Source organism: Arvicola amphibius, chromosome 6 (genome assembly GCF_903992535.2).
Source record: "Arvicola amphibius chromosome 6, mArvAmp1.2, whole genome shotgun sequence".
Taxonomy (NCBI): domain Eukaryota; kingdom Metazoa; phylum Chordata; class Mammalia; order Rodentia; family Cricetidae; genus Arvicola; species Arvicola amphibius.
In genome coordinates this window covers 36,160,849-36,185,972 of record NC_052052.2, presented here as the reverse complement: position 1 = coordinate 36,185,972, position 25,124 = coordinate 36,160,849, and the positions used below count along the sequence as shown (strand labels likewise).

Below are 25,124 nucleotides of genomic sequence, written 5' to 3'. Positions count from 1 at the left end.
ATGAAAACACAACATACCTTAATTTGTAAAATGTAGATAAAACAAAAACATATGGAATTAATTGTTCTTATCAGAAAAAAATGAAGGCCCTGAGTTTTTACTTCTCAAGAAATAACGGAGTTACAGGTAAAGCTCAGCAGAGATGAACATGCTTAACATGTGGGGTGAGTTTCCAACACATACACACACACACACACACACACACACACACAGAGAGAGAGAGAGAGAGAGAGAGAGAGACAGAGACAGAGACAGACAGAGACAGACAGAGACAGAGACAGAGACAGACAGAGGCAGAGAGAGAGAGAGAGAGAGAGAGAGAGAGAGAGAGAGAGAGAGAAAGAGAGAGAGAAATGAGAAGAGCAAGGTCAAACTAAAACAAAAATCTAAGCCATACAAAAATAAGCACAGAATAAAATAGAAAACAGGATGGAAAGCATCAGTAAAGGTCGGTTACTTGAGAAGACCAATAAAAATGATGTTATGCTTGGCTCTTAATGCCCATGCAAAGCTTGTGTGCTGAAGTTTTGGTTCCCAGCACATCAGTGTTCAGAGCTGGGGTTTTGGGTACGTGGCTGACCTCAAAAATGGTTGAATCCATTTGTGAGTCTTGTGGTTTAATGGGCATCAGTATAGGGAACTGTAATGGGAACGCAAGTTCTCTTTGCTTTCCAGCAACCATGAGATGTGACGCTCCCTGCTGTGTACTCTCCATCATAAGCCTTGCCCCGTTGTAGAAGAATTGTCCATACAGCCATTCCACTGTGCCAATAAAGCAACCTTGAATCTAGGACTGAGTCAGCAATTGGTTGACCGGGGTTTAGCCATAAAGTTTTTGGAGGACTTTGCAGATTAGCTAGAGAGGACAAGAAGAGACTCCCAATGAATTTGGGGGTGGGGCTGGGGAAATGTCCAGTGCTGGAGGTTACAGAGTGAAGGTGTAAATCACAAACAATCCCACACCAGTTTGGAATTATGATTAATAGAATGGTTATTTATTTAAAGGGGAAAAACTTACAGATCACCATCCCAGACAACAGCCCTCTGCACAATCAGGAAGGGAGCCTAGGAGCCGGAAGCCAGAGAGCGAGCAGAGGGCAGTTGCTGCTTTTTTTAAAGAATGAGAGACCACGCCTCAATGGGCTGGTATCTCAGCAGCTATTGGCTGAAGGAGCGGAAGGAGCTCCCGCAACACCTCCCCCTTTTGTTTAAGTAAGAGAGTTCTAAGCCTACTACGAAATTATATACAATAAGTACAAATACCCGATTCTAACTAGCTTAAGTCTTGTATAATAAATAACTTGTATAATAAATAACTTGGCCAAGTATATAGTCTTCAACCCCATCGAAGATCTGAGAAGGGAAATAATGTTACCTGAGTAATTAGGAAGTGCATTCAAACAACTTCCAAAACATGCAACAAATCACAGTGACAAATAGTTACCTGGACAATCACCCAAAGTCACGTTTGTAGCGTTGAAGCAACCAACTTTGAAAAGCAGGCCTGCTCGCCTCATCACTACAACAGAGAACATAGAGAGAAGGTTGACCAATTGCTCTGCTTTTCTAGGATTCTTCAAATCTTTGTCTCAATTTCTGACACCAGAGTTTTTATTTTACTAGAACAAGTTAGGCAATCATTTCATCTGGCAGCTACATACGGTGATCAATGCATGGCATTATTAAACCACACTGAAGCAGTGAACCCACCACACAGTCAACACCACTACTGCAGGGGCTGGCTCAGTCTGCCTTCCCATTAGGACCTCTATGCCTGTTGTTCTGGATTTGGGGTTTTTGTTGTTGCTACTTGCTCCTGGCCCAAAACCTCTGCTGGTATTACCTGCCCCACCACAGGCCTATGCCATTACTTCCTGCCATCTGGGCTTTCCTCCTCAGTCTGCCAACCCAGCACAGCTCAGCTGGCTTAAGACCTGCTCACAGCTCAGGCTCTTACTGTTGCTGACACTGCCTCAAGCTGCCAAAGGGGCCAGCAGTGCCCAGCCTTGCTGTACAGTGACAACAAGCAGAGTATCCTCTCAGTCAGCCACCCATCACTGCTAATGGCAGGTGGGTGGTCCTCTCCCATGCTAAGTCCCAGCCATGTGGATTTCCCCTACTGATTTGCTTACATTAGCTCTTCAGACAGCTCACACCCTTCCCTGCATGGCACATTAGCAGCCACATTGGCCTCCAGCTCAAGTGTGCAATTAGCACAGCTCAGGGCTCTCCATGGCCCTCCCTGACACAATGCTGCCACTACAGCTGGTTACCCACCTCTGTATATCTCTGCCTATACTGTCGGTGTCATCAGATTTGGTAAGACACTTGGGGATTTTTAAACAAGGAATTAGGATATAAAGAAAAGGAGGGGAGATTTTCCCATGTTAGCAATCAGGAATATCATAACGCAGGGAGTCAGAACCCTGCTTACTGCTACTATGGATAACTTACAAATGGAATAAAAATAAGTGAGGGGATAAAAAACTTAATTGATATTGACATAATGTCAATCATAATTATTATCAGCTTTATAATTCCTATTTCATCCTTTAAAATGGTTTGATAACTATGCCAAATATGATAATTTGTCTGGTAAGATACAAGCCTTACAAAAACTTACTAATGAAAATAAGAAAAAAAATTGATAAGAAACAAGCCTTAGAAGAACTTACTATTGACAAGACACAAGCTTTAGAAAAACTTACTACTGATAAGGTACAAACCTTAGAAAGACCTACTACTGAGAATAAGAAAAATTCTCAGACACAGACAGAAGAATTTAGAGCACAACCTATTGCACCACTGCATTATGAAACTGACGAGGAACAGCCTAAGGTTATTAGAAAACCAACCTTAATTTATCTAGTTACCACACAAGAATAACCACCAGATGATATGCACTCCCAAGGCTATGCGGAAGTTAATTGGGATCCTAAAGAAATGTTAGATTTGAGGAGATTTAAGGAAGCAGCAGTTTCATATGGTATGCATTCACCCCTTGTGAAGCAGATGCTAAATTCATGGGCACCTCAGAACAGGATTATTATAAAAGACTTGAAAGATTTAATTACAGTGATATTGGAAGCTGCTCCCCGGTTACAATGAAAAACATGGTGGAAATTAAAAAAGAAAAAAAAAACCTAGGGTCATAAACAACAAAATAGGGCTAGAAATATTGAGATTTCAAAAAACAAGCTTCTCAGTAAGGGCCATTATGCTGATTTGCAAAGACAGTCTACATCTGAAGATCACACCTTAGCTCTATGCCTCATAGTAGCTTTGAATGCTTGGGATCAGGTTGAAGAATCAGGAAGAAAGCTGAGTCATTTCCTAAAATTATACAAGGCCCAAAAGAAGCTTTCACTGAGCCGGGCGGTGGTGGTGCACACCTATTATCACAGCACTCGGGAGGCAGAGGCAGGCGGATCTCTGTGAGTTCGAGACCAGCCTGGTCTACAAGAGCTAGTAGTTCCAGGACAGGCTCCAAAGCTACAGAGAAACCCTGTCTCGAAAAACCAAAAAAAAAAAAAAAAAAAAAAAAAAAAAAAGCTTTCACTGTTTTTTTTTTTTTTTTTACAAAGATTAACTCCATCTGTAAATGGAATGATATCAGAATCAGAAGTTAGACAAATATTAATTGAATCCTTAACTTTTGAAAATGCTAATTCAGATCAGCACCCGTAGACGAATGGATCAGAAATATAGCTGATATTGGATCTCATGATTATGATGCTGCCTTGATAAGAAAAATAATTCTTAGAAATTTTAAGAAAAATCAAAATGTCAGATGTTTTAATTGTGGTAAACAAGATCATCTAAAAAGGATTATAGGCAAGAAGTTCCTAGAAACATTTTTTTTTTCTAGAGAAAATACAACAGAAGGCTCCAGCCTTCTGGAATATGCAGAAGTTGCAGCAAAGGCTGACATTTGATTAAATAATACATATCCACAAGGGACAGGCAAGGTAACCCTTTGCAACTGGGAAATGCCTTGGTTGGCCTCAAACAGGCCCTAGTGTCAAGTTTGGCTCAATCATTCCCTCTCAACAAAGGGAAACTCCTCCACAGAGTAATTAAAGGGCCTAATGCCTGTTGTTAAAAACCATGCTGCTATGGATGACAGAACAGCTTCAATAGATAAAACAAAATTTTCAAGAGAGACAATAAACAATTATTTTTGTAAACTTCTATAAATGCTCAAAGACAAATAAATGTACAATTAAAATACAAATAAATAGCATTGAAACTGAGGGGCTAGTTGACACAGAGGCAGATGTAACAATAATTTCACTGAAATCTTGGCATCCAAATTGGCCCCTTTAGAAGGTAAATAACCAGCTTCTAGGGATTGAAACTTTACCTTAAGTAAAACAAAGTACAAGATGGGTTGAGTGTATTGAGCCAGAAGGACAGATAGGAAAATTAAAACCATACATTGAAAACATAGCAATTAATTTAAAGGGACATGATTTGTTACGGCAATAGAAAACACAGATTAATATTTCTCCAATCTCAGAAACAAGCCATAAAATAAAGACTGCTCTGAGATAAATATTAAAAGGTATTTATGAAGAACAGTCACAGACTGTACAAGTTGTACATAAACAGGGCACAACAACTATTGATCTTTCAAAGGAACCAACAGCCCTACCTTTAAAATGGTTAACTAACATGCCTATATGGATAGAACAATGACTTTTGTTATCAGAGAAATTGCAGGCAATGGAACATCTTGTACCGGAGCTTTTAAATGCTCAACATTTTGAAGAGCTGACCAGTCTTTAGAATTCTCTTATATTTGTCATTAAAAAGAAAGCTAGAAATTTAAGAATAGTAAAAGATTTAGGAGTAATTAATTCAGCCAATGGGCTCTTTGCAACCTAGAATTTCCTTGCCTTCTTTATTACATAAAGGATGGTCTATTATCATGATTGACTTGAAAGACTGCTTTTTTACTATACTATATCCTCTTAAGAACAGGATAGAGTAAAATTTTCCTTCATAGTGCCTACTTAGAATAATTCCCAGCCTGTTAAAAGTTTTAGTGGAAAATTATTCTACAAAGGATGCTAACCAGCCCCACCTTATGCCAATATTTTATACAACAGCCAATGGAAACAATTCATAAACAGTTTCCACAATCTATAATTTACCATTATATGGATGACATCTTACTATCTGATTCAGATACAAATACCCTAGAAAAAATGTTTGAAGAAATAATGAAAATTTTGACTTCTTATTGATTACAAATTCCTCCTGAAAAAAAATACAAAGAGGAGATTCTATTAATTGCCTAGGATATAAGCTAGGTTTACCAAAAAATTGACAACAAAAAGTACAAACCAAGAGAAATCAATTACAAAGTATTAATGATTTTTCAAAAAAATGTCAGGAGACAGTAACTGGCTAGGTACCATAATTGGATTGACAACTCCAGAAATCAGTAATTTATTTCAAATTTTATAAGGTGATAAAGTTTAAATAGTCCAAGAAAATTATCAGCTGAGGCTGAGAAGGAATTGGTTCTGGTAGAAAAGAAATTACAGGATGCACATGTGGATAACATGGATTCAGATATTGATTGTACCCTAGTCATACTACCCTCAACACATTTTCCTACAGGAATTGTTATGCAGGAGAATATAGTATTTTAGAATGACTATTTTGCTATATAATGAGAATAAAAAAATTAAAGACCTATGTAGAAAAGGTTTTTGAATGATTATTCTGAAAAGAAAATTGAGACTTTGTCACTTGACAGCAATAAACACAACAGAAATTATGGTACCTTTTATTAATGCTGAAATTCACTTATTATGGACAGAAAATAAACATTGATAAAGAGTTTGCAGTATTTTCTTTTGTGAGAGATTAAAAACAAATATTCTAAAAGCAAGAAATTTCAGTTTATAAAAAGAACTCATTGGATTCTTCTTCACATTGTATGAGGAACTCCAATTTCTGGAGTCTCTACATTCTCTACTGATGCAAATAAATCAGGAAAGGCAGGTTATAAGTCAGGGAATTTAAGTAAAGTGGCTAAAAACTCTTATGATTCAATTTAATAGTCAAAATTATATGCTATTATCATGCCATTAACTAGATTTTCCAGAACCTTTTAATATTGTTACTGACTCTCAATATGTAAAAAGAGTTGTTTTACATATTGAAATCTCTGAACTTACTCAAGATGATTCAGAATTAACTTTGTTATTTATTCAGTTAGAAGGAAAAATTATAAATAGAAATAATCCCTTGTGTATAACACATATCAGATCCTAGATGGGTCTACCAGGCCCTCCATCACAAGGTATAAATGAAATTGATCAGCTGTTGGGAGAAAATGTGCCAGAAACCTCAGAATTACATAAGAAACACCATGTTAATAGTAAGGGTTTGAAGAAAGATTTTTTTATCACTTGACAACAAAGCCAAGGAAATCGTAAGTACACATCTTACTTGTTCTTTGTATAAACAAACTCCACTACCTGCAAGAAGTAATCCTAAGGGTACTCAAAGAAATGAAATCTGGCAAATAAATATGTTTCATTTTTGGAGATTACAAAATTAATATATGTGTACCATATCATAGTACATATTCAGGATTTCAGTGGACAACTTCTTTGAGTTCTGAAAAGACTGATTCTGCAATTACACATTTATTATAAGCTCTGGCCATTATGTAAATACCTGTACAAATTAAAACACTGATAATACTCCAGCATATGTCTTTAGTACTATTGATTCTAGGAATAGGCTTCATCTAGCTTCCTGTACATGTTTTATAGTTTGAGTCTGAAGCAGGCAACTAGGAACTAAGTTTATGTGCCCCAGATATACTTAATAGATTATGGTCCTTTAATCCCACTGATATCTTCTGGATATGACATTTAAATTGCTTAAGTTTCCTGCAGTGAACTGAGACCATTCCTAAAAGTGAAATTTGAAGTATACAAAAGGATGTTGGGGTCCCACAATGATAAATACCCTGAATTGTGATAATACTGCTAAACTGACAAACACCATTCAAAGATCAGTTCTGAACTACAAACTGTTCAGAACAATTTCAAGGCAGTTAGCTAAGATGGTGCAGTTCCATAAACCACTTCAGTCAGGACTTCAGATAAGTCTTGCATTACCCCATCACACAGAGACTGGACAACAACTAGCTATCCCAGGACTTCATCATTATCTTAATTTTCTCAGGGTCCCCTAAAGATGCCATCACTCCCAGACAGCAGAAAGTAATTTTAAGAATGTGACACCCACATACCCAAAAGGCATTGTGGGTGGTTTTGATTAATTGGTGGATGTTTGTTATCACTTAGAGAGGGTGGTCACAAGTTGTTAATGATCATGGTCAGGGAGGATACTAAGCAAAGAAAATTAGATTCAGGGATCTTGTACTAAAAAGAAAAGGGGGAATATAGAAATGATAGTATAAAAGGGTAGATTATTGTATCTACTTTCGAACAACAATAAAAACAACTTCTAGTGTCAATTATTTTACATTGTATGTATTTTTATATATTGATAAAATTTAAGGTTGTTTTGATATACTGCATATGTTTCAATTCTTGTGTAAGATAATTCTGTATATTGATACAAATTTCATTATTTTGATATACTGTAATTTTTCTATTTCTGTGTAAGATATTTTTGTATATTGATACAAATTGAAGACTATTTTGCTATACTGTATTATGTTTCTATTTCTTGTTTAAGGTATTGTACTTATGCAGCTCATTTAAAAAAGTAATGTAGAGTTCTAATCCTTGACAGCTATTTAAGATATATGTGTGTGTGTGTGTGTGTGTGTGTGTGTGTAAAGAAATAAAGGTTATAACATCTATAACAATCAAACTTATAGTCATGTTAGGTATATTTTCTAGGTCAATCGGAGGCATATGTTAAATAGGTAGATGGTGTTCAAACACTTCATAGATCTACAGAATATAGCATTTTAATTTTAAAAACATGGGGTTCTTCATGACAGTGATCCATGTCTTCTCCTGGCAGCACCAATCTATTTCTTAAAAGAATTATAGACATCAAAGAACCTCCATATGGAGTTTGTTTACTTTGTGGCAAACATTAGCCATTTGGACAAGAATCTGCCCTTGACTCAACTGCTGACAATATGTTGTTCAATCTAGACAAACAGGACACAAAAGAAATGGCTACCTAACTTTTCCAAGACAGGGTAGGACAGTCCTTCAAAAATTGCTGCTTCACAGAAAAGTTTGTCAGATATTCTAGGCCTGTAGGCTGAAGATGGATGTCCCAATGTTACAGAGGAATCCTGGGGTGACTGTCCAGGCAGCGAGATGTCTCTGTTGTTTTATAGTTTTGGAAGTTGCTTGCTCTGCACTTCCTGTTTAATCAGGTAATAATATATCCTTCTCAGGTCTCTGGTGGAGTTGAAGACTAGATAGTTATGGTTACAGTTTCCCTTAGTCATTTCAGAAAGCGAATTAGAAACAAAACTTTGGACTCATCAAGAGAGGATAGAAAATAGAATAATACCTCTAGATTTATCAAATACTATGGACTGGACATTGTAAATGCATTTCTTACTTGGTAATTGTTCTTATTGTATATGGTTTTGCATTGTTAGACTTTTATCTATTTTATTTAGATAAAAAGGAAGAAATGTTGCAGGGGAATTGGCCATACAGCCATTACACTGTGCCAAAAAAAAAAAAAAAAAGCAACCTTGAATCTAGGACCGAATCAGCAATTGACTGATTGGAATTAGCCATAAAGTTCTTGGGGGACTTCGCAGGGTAGCTTGAGAGAACAGAGAGAGACTCAGAAAAAGTTGGGTGTGTGTGGTTTCTGGTGCCAGAGGTTCCAGAGAATGTGGAGAGAGGTTGGCTAATCGCACTGCTTTCCTTGGATTCTTCAGGTATTTATCTCAATTTCTGACTCCCAAGTTTTTATTATACTAGAACAAATTAGGTAATTGTTTCATCTGGAAACTACATTGCCCCACACCCATAGTGATGGGAACAAGGAACTATGGACTGAGACATCAGACCTCATGAACCAAAATAAAAGAAATTCTTCTTTTAATGTTCTTTTCTCAAACACATTGGAATAGTTAACATTTGCCTTAAGCATAAAGGGTAAGGCTTTAAATCTTCTAGGAAAGAAGAAGAAGGAGTGGGAAAGAGAAGAGGAGGAAGTAGAGGAGGGGAGAAGAAAGAGAGGATAAAGAGGAGGAGAAGGAGGAGGACGAGGAAGAAGTAGTAGGAGAATGTTAGTGACCATGAGTTAGATCAAGGTTTTTTAAGTAAGACATAAAAAGCACAAATTATATTTTGAAAATTGATAAATTGGATTTTCTCAGCATTAAAACATTTGTTCTTCAAAAGACACCATTAAGAAAGTGAAACTATAAGCCAAATACTAAGATGTTTATAAAACTGCATTTGACAAAGGACCTAGAACAGAAATGAATAATCACAGCTCAACAGTATAAAGTCAAACAGCACAAAGTAAATGAGCAAAAGACTTGAACAAAGGCTACATTAAAAAGACACAAGACTAACAAGCAAGCACATGAAAAGATACTTAGCACCATTAGTCAACTAGAGAAATGTAAATTAAAAGCACAATAAGACACCATTTCACATTCCACCTGATGGCTGTAATTACAAAAGCTGCACGGCCAAGGTTTTATGAGGTGGTAAACAATTAAGATTCTCACATACTGTTAAATGTCTGAATATAACAAGTCCCCCAATATATTAGCAATTAGTCATATCTGAGAGCACTCACCATGATTATAAGTGTGTGAAGTATGAGTCATACGAAATGGAGAGGCCTGAAATGGTCACAACTGTCATGAAGCTTTTCTAACCAGGCTCTTTCCCCTTCCATTCTGTGACTCATCCTCTTAAAGACCCATGCCTTTGGCTCTGGGCTAATGCTGTGTGTTGTCGATAGAAATGGTGGTCACCCCAGCTGCGTTGTGTTGGAAAGTCTTGGGGGAAGGGGTCTACTTGGAGAATATGAAGGACATTAAGCAGATTACACTGGGGAGAGCAAAAGAGAGAGAAATGCTGAAAATAGTAGACAGATAAAGAAAAGGCCTAAAGGCAGAAAACAAAACCAAAGGCACATACACACACCCACTCACACAAACGCTCACACATAATCACATATACACATACACACTCTCAAATACAGACACACTCAGACACACACATTCACATACACAAACACACACTCATACTCATACAAACACACACTCACAATACACTCACACTCACACACACTCTACATTCACTCTCACACACATAAAACCTTTCTGGTAAAAGTTAGAATGTCAGCAGGCTTCTGTTACCATAGATGTTACCTAGATTCTAAGTCAGTGCTCTGTGCAGAGGTGGCTATAGTATGGGAAAACGGAAAGGATCTAGCCAGAGAAAAACTTAGCATCTGAAGACTCCAGACAAATCAGCCAATAACCATCATCTCAGGTCTCCAGACATAGAGATGCCAGGTGAATTGGTAAGTCAGAGGATGGAAACAGACTGCAAACTGTTTGTACCATTTCGACACGTAAGGAATTTCAAACTCAGTCATCAAAGAGTGAAAAGAAATAGAGTCTTTTTAATAAAGAAGGGACGAGTGAGCAGAAAGGTCCGGGGATACGTGGTCCCTGGACCCAAATCTTGGCATGGACAGCATGAAGAAAATGGTGTTTGCTCCATGTAGCTGCACGAGTGGTAAGCAGGGTCTTGTGGGGATAAGCTACAGGTGGGTGCTGGTGAAATATATGACACAGCAGTGTTAAGAGTATCTACAAGAGTAGTAGGCCACCTCGGGAAGGAATGGGCTTCCCATCACCAATGTCCTCAGCAGTGTCCAGAAAACCACATGAGAAAATTTCTGAAAAGGTGTTTCCAAGCATAAGGAGTTGAGAATCCAGCCCAAAGTCTGAACTGAGACAAATAAAGGTGTGTGCTTGATTGGACACGATGAGCCTGATAGGGGAACGGGGCTTTCCACAGCAGAAAGGTCAGGATGCACATATAGATTAGAGGAGGGGCCATGAAAAGGACAAAGACCAGATACAGACTCATCAGCCTCTCTAGCACTGGATTTGGTAAAGGCCAAACAAATGTGAACAGCTAGCAGCATGCCAGTGGGCAACATGAGAGTCACAGACACTGGGCCTGCCACATGTGCAGCATGGTAGGGACAATACTTGCTATCCTTTGCCACCCATTCAGCTAGTCAGCAGAGCACCCCTGGGCAAAGCACATCTTGCCCAAGTCAATCACCAGGCTGAGTTCTATTCTGATGCAGACCCTCTACAGAGGCTCCCAATCCTAAGGTGTTCCTCCTGCCTTCTTAAACATCAAAGTATTTCTACTAAAAGATACTTCAAGGCTACTTCCTCCCCTTTCTTCTTCTTCTTCTTCTTCTTCTTCTTCTTCTTCTTCTTCTTCTTCTTCTTCTTCTTCTTCTTCTTCTTCTTCTTCTTCTTCATCATCATCATTAGTTTAAAAGCCACACCACAGCTCTTTAGAGCAACAAAGTACAACCCAGGCACCATCCTGCTCCACCCTCACAACAAGCCTGTAAGCCACACATTACTACTGTTCTGACTGCACAGAAAAGGAAGTTAAGTGTGGAAAGGTCCAGATAGCAGTTTGCGATGCCCTTGCTAGTCTGTGACGATTTTCTTAAATAGCTTTAAATTTTGATCATCATATAAATGTATAAATATGTTTGCGCAGATCACACTAGCCTTGTGAGGATCTATAGGAAAGGACAAAACCTGAAGAACCCTAAGCTCTCCTACTGAGATGAAACACCCAAACCACACCCATCCTACCTACGTTTCTCTCAGTTCCACTTGCCGGCCCTGATTGCCAGCCCTGATTGCCAACCTCAGGGAGATGCCACTTCTGCTCTGCTGGGGACTTTCCTTCTAAAAAAGCAACAACAACAACAGATAAAATATTTCTGGATATGGAGCCTCATGCATTTGGTTCTCTCCTATTGTGATTCTTTCCCACAAATGTGTTTCTTTCACACCACTCTGACAGGTCCCAGAGACTCCCTTCCCCAGCAGGGTCAGGAAGGCAGTGACCAAATCTGGGTATGTCTAAGCTTCCTGTTGCTTCAGTAGTCTTTCTCACCATGGAGACCTGTTATGAAGGGCCCTCTGTTGTTTTCCCAGCGTGGTCCTTAGGAAGAAGGGAGCTGGATAGGCAGAACTGGGCATTCAGCCTATGCGTCTGGGCTTAGGTCTGTGTCAGTGTCAAGGCTTGGGGTTCAGCAGAGATGTAGGGGTGTAGGTGAGGTCTCCAATTCCCTTCTGTGAGATGAGAAAGATAGTTACTGCAGAGCATCCTCTCCCCGACTACGGCACAATGCCTAGGTTTGCTGCCTCTCTGACAACAAGACTCAGCCATGGGCCATTATTAAGGTTTACCTCTTCATTTCTCTAGAACACATCCATTCCCAGTCTGTCCAGTGATGCCGCTCCCAAGATCAGCAGTTACAGAGGTTGCTCCCTCTGTGCTACATGCTTCATCAGACTAAAGCATGCCGCAAATGGAGTCCATCCATTGGCCCATGCTCTTCAACCACTCCAGCTTGACTCTTGGACACAAATCTAGAGAGATTTCTCACAGTGGCTGCTTCTGCGTCTTTGCCTTTTCCTTTATTCTCATGCCATTTTGCTTGAGTTTTCATCTCCAAAAGCCCACTAAAAAAAGTCTCCTGTCAACTTCCGGGGTCAAATCTAATAATAACTCCTGTATTTTATTGAATGCTGACACATTTTCTTTATCTCCCCACCCCCCTCCTCTCTAATTTTATATTTTATGTGTATGGATGTTTGCCTTTCTGTTTGTGCACAAGGTGCATGCAGTGCCCGAGGAAGCCAGAAGAGGGTGTCAGATCCTCTGTCTCTTTTAAGGACTGTTTCTCTTTCAAAATTGAAATGAATGCTCTCCCTGGGCTTAGACCTAGGCTGCCTTCAGTTCTACCTACTTGTCCTCCTGTCTGTCTATCTATCTATCTATCTATCTATCTATCTATCTATCTATCTATCATCTATCTATCATCTCCATCATTGCCAATGGGCCTTAGTGTTACATCTCATCTCTGTGCAATGAATCCTGAATGTGTCCACAACCCTTCTCAGTCTCCTGAGATGCAGGATGTTTCTAAGTTGCTTCCTATGACTTCTACTTGGTGGATAGCTCGTGATTAACATGACCTCAGACTGGACCCCTGTTGCCTCCTCTCCACCCTCACAAAATTCTGTTTCTTCCTCAGTCTGTCTGAATTAATGAAGAAGTTGGTCAAAATCAAAGCCTCGGTCCTAGCCTTGCTCCCTCTGCCCTTCATATCCATCACAAAATGCTGGTCACTGGCTCTAACACTCCGGACTCGACCTGCCGGCCTTCCTCCAGTCCCACTGCAGTCATATGGGTAAGTCCTTCCCTTCCCCACCTGATCCCAGCGCAGATCCTGCCCAGGATCCTGGATCCCTCTCCTACCACCTCGCCATCCTACACACTGAGGTCTGAATGGACTTCCAAGATGTGAATCAGGTCACGATCGTCTTTAAAACCTCCATCGCTCCAAAATGAGGACAGAATTCAAGTTTCTGACCTCAGCTCAGTCATTCATCACGTGGCCCCTACTCTCAGCTACTCTTCTAAGAATCATCTCCCTTGTCGCCCAGATCTTACTTCCCTTGACTTTCCTGTTTCCGGCACACGCCATGGTGCCGCCCCACTACAGGGTTTGCCAAGGCTGTTCCCTCGGTGGATGGCATCCTCTGACAGAACCAAACCTCATTTCTCATCATTCATACACAGTGTCCACAACTCACACTAGTGCCATTTTTATTTAGTCACCAGATTATTATTATTATTATTATTATTATTATTATTATTATTATTATGGAAAGAAAACTGAGTCTGAGCAAGCACTCGCTCTCACTGCCTTGTATGCCCAACACTGGATGCTTCCATGTGGCCTTAATGAATAGCTGAGTGTTCCAGTCTCCCCACAGAGGTCACCATCGCTACCATGTCCTAGGCACTGATGCCAATAGACACATAAAACATGAGTTAACATGGGCTTAAGTTCACATACAGTATATCTGGAGCTACAGGCCTTTTTCAAATGCCTCTCTGCTCCACCACTCACGGTGTGGTTTGGGAGGGTTTACCCCCAGGACTCCAATTCCCTTATCTACAGGATGAGAATAATAGTAGCAAATTCACAAACTTATTCTGAACAGGCAACTACATTAAAATGGTGATCAGAAGTACTTAGCACACATCAAATGCCCAATCAAAGCTATGAATGGTTATAGTGAGCTATGGCTACCCTGTGAGGCAGGATTTCTCAGTATTAGCAGGACTGGCATTTGTGGTGCCGTACTTCTAAATGAGACAGCTTCATGTGTTTAAGATACTTAGCAGCATCCTGGCACTAACCACAAGATGCCAGCAGTACCTCCCCAGTTAGGACACTCAAATACATCTTTACAAATTCTCAAATGCCCTTCAGACAGAGAGAAGGCTAAAACCCACTGTTGAGAAAGCAGATACCATTGCCTACCAGTGCAGAAACCTACTGGGTCTGAATAACTTGCCCAAGGCCAAAGGAGATAAGGGTGGGGTCAGGATTCAAGGTCCACCCTTCCCACCCTGGGACCTGCTCTTTGCTCTTTTCCACACCCTCTCTGTACGTGCGGCCCAAGCCCCTCTGCCCTCACCCTAGCACATTTGCAGATCCGTGCTAATTACATAGCAATGTAAAACTTTATATGTGGTTTGTTATTTTATATCCAGGAACATGGTCCGCAGCCTTCATTACATAAAGCAGCTGTGTGTATACTTGGGGTCTAAGTGCCATTTAGTGGTCAGCTCGATGGGGTATTTTGTTTCAAGCATCACATTTCCTTGTTCCCTTTCCATCCTTCAGTAGGGTCCTAAGAGAGGAATGGAGGCTCGCACATCTTGGGCTAGAGTGACAGGCAAGTCCTAAATGACAATTACTCTCGATCCTAATTAGATTAGAAGACAGACAGAGCACAAAGCTGCCATATGCGGTGTGGGAGTACTCCCTAGTGACTGTGTGTGCACACGTGCTCACAAGCTACACCCTCGTCTGCCTTCTACCTGTGCATGCCCCCCATTTGTGGCTTGGAGGAAGTGAAGGGTTGAGCAGAGAGATTTAGACGGACGACTTTCTAACAATCAGCTGTGTGACTTGAGTGTGTCATTGTTCCCCTCTGAGAGGAGTCCTCGTCTTTAAAATGAGGGCAAACCCAGCTGGGGAACTGGCGCAGTTGGTAAAGTTCCTCTCTACATAGGCACAGGACCTGAGTTTAGACGGCCGGCATGCACATGAAAGATGGGTGCCAGAGCACCCATAATCCCAGTGCTGGGGAGGCAGAGACAAGGAGGATCCCTGGGGCTGGCTGGCCAGCTCAGTGAGCTCCTCTTTTATCATCGCCACCTCTTGGTCCCTAGCCAGAAGGCTCTCTCCTTGCCCCTCCTCCACTTTCACCAGTCTCCTTCCCTAGAATGAAAATAAAAGTGAGTTTCCTTCCACCGAACCTGCTTTCCCTTCAGAGACCGGTTCAAAGCTTGTCTTCTCCAGAAAGGTTTCCTGGATCCCCCCCCCCCCCGGCTTTCACTATGCCTGGATTTATAACAGGGCATCCCTAGTTTTTATATGATATTTTCTTTATTTTAAAATTCTTTTTTCTTCATCCTCAAATATTTACTTGACAGGCTGTATGTGTTCGAAGTGATGATTTAATAACAGATAGATGCTGGGTAATAATCATGACCTGTAAACTCAGAAGAACACACCACGTGTGCTACATATTATGAGACAGAACTTATCTTGTAACAGAAGTTTTGTCCTTTTGACCAGTTCTCACACATGTTGCTAGAAAAGTTAAGTCAGCACAGCCACTATTAAGAAAGAAAGAAAGAAAGAAAGAAAGAAAGAAAGAAAGAAAGAAAGAAAGAAAGCAAGCAAGCAGGCAGCATGGAGGCTTTTTGTTTGCTTGCTTTTACAACAATACAGCAAATCTCACTTTGGAATGCAGACCCAAAAGGAATGAAATCAGCATCTCAGAAAGATCTCAGCCCTCGCCTGCCTCGCAACAGCCCTCACTGAACTGTCTTTTAATTCAGCGCCTACAGGTGTTTCTTGTTCAAAAGTCACAAGTAGCTGGAGGAGGGCAGCTCAGTTACAGCACGGAACACATGGAGACAGTGCACAGAGCTGAGCCGTTGCTATCCTGAGGGCTCCCCACAGCCAGCCATGTGTGCACCTCCCACCTGGATCCTGGCCTGTCAGCCGCAGTTTCTACAGACCATGCTACGACTGTCTCCTCTGACGGGCAGGGTAAAACACTTTCTGAGTTCCTGCGTAGTGCTTGCTGGCACCCTTGGATTCCGACCAGGTCTAGGTTTAGTTCTCTGTCATCGTTGCCCCTTTCCCAAATGCTCCAAGCCCAAGCACACGCCTACTCCTTTGCACACGCAATTCCTGTGGCCCTTAACGCCTTCTCTTTCTTCATTCTTCCTGCCCAATTCCTGATTATTCTTTTGCTGGTGGTGATTTTGAGGGTTTGGTTTCTGTTGTTTTTGTTTTTGTTTTGTTTTGGGGCAGTTCTATGTGGCCCAGGCTTTCCTCAAACTCTCCATCTTCCTGCTTCATTCAGCTTCTAAGTGTTGAGGTTATAGGAAGTGCAAATTCCAGGTTCCTGCACCTTTCTTTTTTAAAAGCCGGGTCTCTTGAATTCAGGTAGTTGAACATGACCTTGAATCCCTGACCCTTGACCTCCACCTTGAAAGTGCTGAGACTGAGGCCATGCACCATCACACCCAGCTTCCTGCTCACTCTTTCAACATTGATTCCCACTGACACGCTCTTAAGCGAGGCTTGTAAGTAACTTAACTGGACTCAGTAGGTCGGAACACGAACAACAAAAAAGAAGACTCAGACTCAAGAGGGAGATGTCTTCCCCCAGCATCATCACCTTTTTGGCAAAGATCTTCGCCCATGTGATGTTCTCTCTCCTAAGGCTGTCTCGGTGAGTCTTGTTTGCTCTTCTATTTCTTTCCCCGAGCTCCATTTGTTTATATCTCTGTCCTCTCCACTGGGTGGCTAATTTCCTGAGGACTAAACCTGGGGCTGATTCCTCTGCACCCAAGATGTCCCCACTGGACTGTGCCACCACAGCATTGTCTTTGATGAGTGTCATTTCAGGGGCTCTCTCTCATTCTAGACTGCCTTCAACAGTGTTTTTCTTTGCCTGATTCTTCAGTCCTCTTCCTTTCTCCCCAATCCCAGAAGCAATCTTGCTCTCCATTCATCAAGGATTAACTTCCAAGCAAGGCTGGGGTAAAGGGAGCTTGGGGGCAGGGGAAGGGAAGCAAGCTGACTATAGAAGTCAGAGCCAGAAGTCAGATCAGGCCCATTTAAGAGGACTGGTGTGGCCGGTGGCCCACAGCCCAGAGCAATGCTCTTCCTTTGAGCCAGCAGCTAAGTCCCTCATCTCTTACCCTGGAAAGGACACCCTTCAACAGAGCAGAGATCTGAGGCCAAACTTTGTTGGTTTAGTTACGCTACAAGGCTTTGCTCCTGCCCCTGCTGTTACAGCCTACAGATTCCTGGTACCAACCTGATTGAACAACTTAATTAAGATGCAATAAAAGAAAAGTGGTCCGGATGTGCCCCAGGCAGAGCAGTCTAGAGTCTGAAGCCACTGCCCCCTCTTGAGCCCGGAGCCCTTTCTCATCTTGCCTAAATGCCCTCCGCCAGCAATGGCCTTAAAGGAAGAGCTTTAGTGTTGGGTGCAGGAACTTTTAATGGCTGGTTAGTCACTCTGCCAGCTGGTTTATGTTGGTGGTGGGTCACCTCAGTTCACTGTCATGTCCAGAGAGGATGATGAAACTTCCCCAGTGTTCTAGTCCCTAGGATTTAGGACTTAACACCACCCAGGGCTTATCTCACAAGACCAAATAGGAGGAAGGAAATGCTTTAAAATGCTGAAACTGAGCTGGAGAAGGGGCCCTATGGCTAAGACAGCACCCTCTGCTCTTGCAGAGAACCCGAGATCAGCTCTAACACCCACCTCAGGTGGCTCTTAATCACCTCAAATTCCAGCACCAGGGGTGCAATACTCTTTCATGACCTTCATGAGCATCCACATATATGTGGCAGACACACAGATACTCACACATAAATAAAAATAAAATAACTTGGAGCCCATGTTCTTGTTTATTGCTTTGGATAACAGCTTCAGGAGCCATACCTATGTAAAGGTTTTCTTTTTCTTTACGTTTACTCAGAGTTGTGCCACCGCCACCATTTGAGATGTTTCCAGCCCTCCCCAAAGAAACCAACACCCCTTTGTTATGGTCCCTCCGTCTCCTCATTCCGCTTAGTTCTGGGTGACCACTATCCTGCTTTCTGCCTCTGTCTGCATGCTCCCTCCTGTCCTCTCAGAAGCCAAGAAATATTCTATCCTGAATATGCCTCATAAAAAGATTTATTGATTTTTATGGGTATTGGTATTTTGTCTGCATGTATGTCTACAATGAGGGTATCAGGTCTCTGGAACTGGAGTTATAGACAGTTGTGAGCTGCCATGTAGGTGCTGGGAATTGAACCCAGGTTCTCCGGAAGAGCAGCCAGTCCTCTTAACCCCTGAGCCATCTCTCCAGCTCCCTGTGCCTCATTTTTTAAGAATGATATGTTTTTAAGGTATGTAGCCTGATGTCTTGATATGCCACAGTTGGCGCTCCATTCACTAGCTGATGTTAGCTGAGCTGTTTCCACCTTCTGGCTATTGCGAAGAGCACAGTGGAACACAGAGATTTAGGCTGCTATATATTTTCAGTTCTCTTGGACTGGCAAATGTATTTGCTCTTGTGTCTCATTAACAACACCATTGCAAGACAGGTGACGAGCCTAAGGCCTTATTCCACACATTGATTCACGGAGAAACAGTGAGGCCAGGAAGAGGGCTGGTGAAAGCCAGGCTCCAAGATGCTATGCACTGCCCTTGCTCACAGTTATGGCCCTACGAGAGGCCTCAAAGGACGAAGTTAGACCTCTGACAATTACATTCCAAAACCTTTATCATTTTGAGGAAAAGATATGAGAAAATTTTCATTAGAAATACAGGAAGGAAGATTTTTTAAAAAACCACCAACACGTAGTCACACCCACCATCACTTTAAACTTGGTGTGGTCCTTTAAAAAAAAATTTCCTAGTGGGCCATCTTCGAATTCTCCAGCGAAGACCATATCCTTACTTCTCCGTGGACTTTATCGCCCACTCTCTCTCTAACCAACTCACTGTTCTTACGAAGGAGATGGGTGGCTCGGCAGGGGTACTGATGGGGGGCTGAGCCGGGGTAGTGTTGTTCATGGACTTCTCTTCACTCTCAGCTGCAGTTCTGTTTATGGGAGACAGAGCTGCTACGCTGTGACTTGGTGCCCTGTTTTCTGAGCACTCTGGGCGGCTCAGCATCAGTCACCAGGTAGGTGTGACAAAGAGGATGGGCAGAACAAATTGTTGCAGGTTCCTAGTAGTTTGAACTGTAGGCAATTGCCAACACGTATTTATTTTCAGCCTAAGGAAAAATGGAAGCTTCACGTGCAGAGTGGGGTTCAAGCTGTCGCCGTCTGGTCCTTCCTTCCTTCCCTTCTGGTCTGCCTCCTAGTTGCTCACATTCTCGTTCACAGAGGCAGGCTTTTCTTCCTCGCTCAAACTCTAAGACTCTTTTCTCCAGCTGCTCAAGGTGCCCTGAGGCTTGAGTGTGGCAGAAGAGGCAAGGAGAGCCCTCAGTTGTAAGTCAAGAGGCCTATAATCAGGCCTTGGCTCCCACTAGCTGCCCTGCCTCCACTTTGTTCCCTCAACCCATGTACCCTGTAAGGAAAGGTGTGCCCTAGCCACCTTCTGTTTTAAATCTTGGAGTATCTTCTCATGACTGTATATATACAAAGGTGTGCTCCCAGGCCTGGCATGAAGAAAGAGCCTCAACTCCTGCCACCTGCCTTCTGTGGGCAATCCCTTGAAGGCCCTGGGCTCCCTCCCGTTCTCACCCCTTGGTACTGGCTGCTCCAACTGCTTCACTTCCTTCTATTAGCTCCCGCTGACTGGTTATTTCAAGACCACCTCCAAGGTCTCTGCCCTGTCTCCGACTGTCTTAGGACCCTTCCTCTACCTGCCTTTCTTCGGTCTTCTGGAATGACTGTATTTTAATTGTCTATTTGCATATCTGACCTTGTCTGTCAGCTGTAGACTTCTGATAAGATCACCTAATTTGTCCTTTAACCTCAGATGCCAGGATATTATGCTTATCTTGTTTAACAGATGAGGTGTGTGTGTGTGTGTGTGTGTGTGTGTGTGTGTGTGTGGTGTGTTGTGCCCTGATTCACCCTCCTCATTTGCTGTGATGAAATGGCTTTTATGGTTTATATTTTTGTTTTTTGGTTTTTTTTTTTTTTTTTTTTTTTTTTGGTTTGGTTTGGATTTGGTTTCAAGACAGGGTTTCTCTGTGTAGCCCTTGCTGTCCTCACTCTGTAGACCAGATTGACCTAAAACTCAGAGATCTGCCTGCCTCTGCCTCCAGAATGCTGCAATTAAATGCTTGTGCCACCACCGCCCAGTGACAGAAAGTTTTCATCCAACGACATCTTTAAGGCCTCCTTTGTCTTCAAGGAACAGAAGAGGTTTGATTTTAAGAACTTTTTCAATTCCTATAGCATAAGAAATGGACATGAATTCTTACCCTTCCGCAGCCACACACGGGGATTTTATGTGGACCCAAGGAGCTAGAACGGAGAATGACTGACTAAATGGAAGCTTCTAAGGAATTCTGATGATAAATATTTTTTGATGATAAATATTTTACGTTCTTTGAGCATGCTTTATTTTAATGCAGAGAGCATTTGCAAAGATCCTAGGAAAATGCATGCCAGTTTTAGGCACAGTAGCATGCACAAAACTGTAAGTAAATACCACCTTCCCTGCATCTCCAGCGACCATCTCATTCTTCGACATACCTCGAAGTGCCTACCAAAATCCTGTCTTGTTGGCTGCTTATTCTTTACAAGACTCACGGGTGTGCTTGGTGACGCTGGCCCATGTCCCCAAATTTGTCATTGACTGACTTCTACCTCTTAGCATGCGGTCCACTGAGCGGAGCATCAGGCCGGCCGCCCTCTGGCGGTGGCGCTCCGGAGCTACAACCCAGCGCGGAGTTGGCGAGGGGAAAGGAGAGGGAGGAGGGGGGAGGCGCAGGCAGGGGAAGAGAGGAAAAAGTTGCGCTGGGAAGTTTGGAAAGTTGGGAAGTGGCTGCTGCGGGCTTTGCCTCCCTCCGCGCGCGTGCGAGGGAACGAGCGAGAGAGCGAGCGCGGAGCCAGCGAGCGCCTGCCATGCCCGGCAGACCCCGCCTCGCCGCGCCCGGGCGCCGAGCTCGCTCCGACTCCCTGCGGCCCGGCCCGGCCCGCCGCGGCCCCGGCCCCCCGCCCCCCGCGCCGGGTCCTCCCCTCCCCCGCCCGGCGGCCCCAGCCCCCCGCCCGGCCCGGCTCCGCGCCGCTCTCCCGCCCTCCTCTCTCCCTCCCTCCCGGCCGCGGAGCAGCATGGCGGAGCCCGGGCAGCGGCCGCGCGGCCGCCCGCCGCCCCTCTGAGCCGGGCTCGGGGGCAGCCCGGCACCTCAGAGCCGACCCCCGCCCCGCCGCGCCCTCCGCCGCACTTGTCCCACTGCGCGCCCCCTGGAGCGCCGCGCACCCCTGGGACCTTTGCGCGCCCCGGGTGCCCAGCATAACCCGAGATCCCCGGCTCACCCCAGGATCTGGGGATTGCCCCAGGAGCCCCGCGTACCCCTGGTCCCTGACGCGGCTCCCCGACAGCCACGCGCTCTGGGACCCCTGCGCGCTCGCAGAATTCCGGGGCTTGGCCAACCCGGCTGCGCGCCCTGGTGAGGGGCCCCGCCCCACCCCAGAGGATCCCCCTCTTCCAACAGACGGAGCCCCGCCCCAGAGGGACCCCCAGGTCCGACAGGGACATCCAGCCACGCCCCAGCGGGCTCCCAGCATCTCGCGCCTGGAGCCCTGTGCTCCAGAAGATCCTCGGTGCCCAGCTGGGGGCTCCCGCCCTGCTGAGGGGGCGCTGCCCAGGAGGGTCCCCCGCATCCCGCGGGCCCGGGCAGGATGCACGCCGCCCTGGCGGGGCCGCTGCTTGCCGCCCTCTTCGCCACCGCCCGCGCCCGCCCGCAACCCCCGGACGGAGGACAGTGCCGGCCGCCCGGATCGGTGAGCGAGCGCCAGCCCCGCCACTCTCCCGCCTGCCTGGGCACTCTAGCCCAAGGGGCGCTGGTTTGGGACCTGCCTTCTTTAGCCCACTCGCTCCACCTCCGCCCTCTGGGCACAACCCGGGCTCCCTTCCCTAGCATCTGTCCTCTAGGGCTACAACTCTGAGCCTAGCTCAGCCCAGATGGTTCCTTCTTCAGTCGCGGACAGTTTCCTCTAGACTTTTGGTCTTGGTTGGACGTTTCCCCATTCTGTGCCCGCTTCTGACTCTCCTGTCTTTTATCTTGCCTTTACCCTTTGGTCTCTTTCCGCCTGCTTCTGACTTCTTTCCAACACCCCTTGCCTGTCTCCACACTCTACCAGCTCTTTCGCCGTTGCATCCACACAGTGCCCCTGCCCAGGCTTCCCCCTCGCTCCTTCTGACCATAGGTCGCCCCCCCTTGTTCTCCCTCTGTACCCCAGTCCCCACCCAGCACCTATTGTCCCAAATGCCCCTGTTTCCTGAAAAGGGATAAGAATTCAGAGGAGAGAAATGGAAATGACAGAATGAACATGCTTGTCTAATATTTCCCTGAGGGGGGTCAAGTAGTTACTGCTTCCCCCAGTTCCCTCCCCCAGCCCAGAATCTCATGATTTTCTTCTCCTAATGCCCTTCTCTTCAAATAGAGATGAATACATTGGTAATCACTCTTAACTGGAGGCCAGGAGACCAGAACACTATTGCAGGATCTTCCTGTGCTGCCCTAGTAGCAGGGCAGAGGTTGCGCCATGGGCAAGGTGCTCAGCACGCAGCCTGCCTTGTGTAGAAGAAACGAGCTGGCTAGCTGGTATGCACTGTCTATTGTGCATTCAGATTTACAAATCTTGTTGGTAAAGCAAGGTGCTGCTTCCCCCACCCACAATAAATACTTTGCATTTATGTCAGAATCAGGTAGGAAAATGTTATGACTTAACCTAAAGTTTGTAAGTGGTCACTGTTTACTCCGGAGACTTTTCTAGATGGAAAACGACTTTGCCTGAGAGAAATGATAATCCGCTAACTTCTGTCTCTTTCTAAATCTTAATCGTTACTGAAAAAACAGCCCTGGTATTTGTGCCCCTGCTCAAGGCACACAACCCTCGTGTGTACCTAGGTCACAGAAAAAGACAGATCTGGAGATAGAAAACCAGGCAGGCCTTTTTGGTGGGGAAGTCTGGAAGCACCCAGAATAGGTACATTTCTCGGGGTTAATTCCATGGTATCCTCTCCTTGGAAACCAGAAACTGAGACTTGATTTGGCTTTGCAAGGTTTTAAAACACGTTTTCATCTAAGGTCTCAGCGAGTGGCCCAAAGTAGCTAACACCCCAGACCTGCCCTCCAAGAAGAAAACCTTACCCACCGGGATGAATGGGAAGTAACTGTTGCAATAGGTGTGCTATTTTTAATAGGTGTTCTGCTTTCAGAGTGCTCTTGGCATGTGTCTTCTAATGGCTGTATTTAAAAGTTATATGACTTCCTCTTCTCTTGCCAGAGCAGGACTCTTGGTCCCCCCTCTCCCCACCCTCTCCATGAAACACTGCTGGTGAAGGTTTGCCTTGGCCAAGCATGAATGTTCTCAGGTGGTGTGGCAGTCCTTGGCTTTCACAGTGAAAGCTAGTCATAAAGAGAGCCTGCCTTCATTGCCCACTTCCTCTGTGCCTGGCACCACTCTGAGGGCTTCAGATATGTGTGCTCTGTTTCTCAAGCCTGCCAGTAACTTCCATTCTCACCCCCATTTTACAGAAGAGGAAACTGAGTCTGTGGGAAGTGAAATGATGTACTCTACCAATTATTCAATTAAGATAGCATTTGAGTGTGGAGCTTTCAGCTTGCAAAGCCCTTGCCAGTGGGCCTCTGCCTTCTGGCCCCATCTACCCTTGCCACCTCTCTGTGCCAAGCCTGGCTCTGCTCTTGCTCCCTTTGGCCTCACTGATCAGCCTCTCCTCTCTCCTTGTAGCAGAGGGACATGAACTCCTTCCTATGGACTATCCGGCGCCATCCCCCAGCCTATTTGTTTGGCACCATTCATGTTCCGTATACCCGAGTCTGGGACTTCATCCCTGATAATTCCAAAGCAGCCTTCCAGGCCAGCACCCGTGTCTACTTTGAGCTGGATCTGACGGATCCCTATACCATCTCGGCCCTGGCCAGCTGCCAGCTGCTGCCCCATGGGGAGAACCTGCAGGATGTGCTGCCAAGAGAGCTCTACTGGCGCCTGAAGCGCCACCTGGACTACGTGAAGCTGATGATGCCCTCATGGATGACACCAGCCCAGCGTGGCAAAGGGCTGTATGCTGACTACCTGTTCAATGCCATTGCTGGCAACTGGGAGCGCAAGAGGCCAGTGTGGGTGATGCTCATGGTGAACTCACTCACGGAGACGGACGTGCGCTCCCGAGGCGTGCCTGTGCTGGACCTCTACCTGGCCCAGCAGGCTGAGAAGATGAAGAAGAGCACTGGGGCTGTGGAGCGGGTTGAGGAGCAGTGCCATCCTCTCAATGGGCTCAACTTCTCCCAGGTAGGAACACCCACATGCCAGCCTAGCCAGCAGCCCCAGCCCCACAGTATCTTGGTCCTGGTCTCTGATCTTTGTCATGCTCTAGCAGAGAACCAGAGCCAGGTCCCATCCCCCTACCCTCCTACCCCCCTCTCTCACACACACACTCTGCTTTCTGCCCCAAGCTAAAGCATCTCTCTGGCTCTGGAACAGCACTGGGCTGCTTTGTTGGGGTCAGGGGAAACTACTACGTGCCAAAGTTTGGG

General features: G+C 44.5%; 1 protein-coding gene across 1 annotated transcript in view; it reads left to right on the top strand.

Moving 5' to 3' along the window:
- Nucleotides 1–22,241: 22,241 nt before the first annotated feature.
- The window catches only part of Trabd2b (TraB domain containing 2B), a 195,043-nt gene continuing 192,160 nt past the window's right edge, over nt 22,242–25,124 (top strand). The window contains exons 1-2 of the mRNA XM_038335300.1: nt 22,242–22,344; nt 24,319–24,879. Of these exons, the coding sequence (XP_038191228.1) occupies nt 22,243–22,344; nt 24,319–24,879 (663 nt within the window). The 5' untranslated portion in view covers nt 22,242. The remainder of the gene's footprint in view (nt 22,345–24,318; nt 24,880–25,124) is intronic.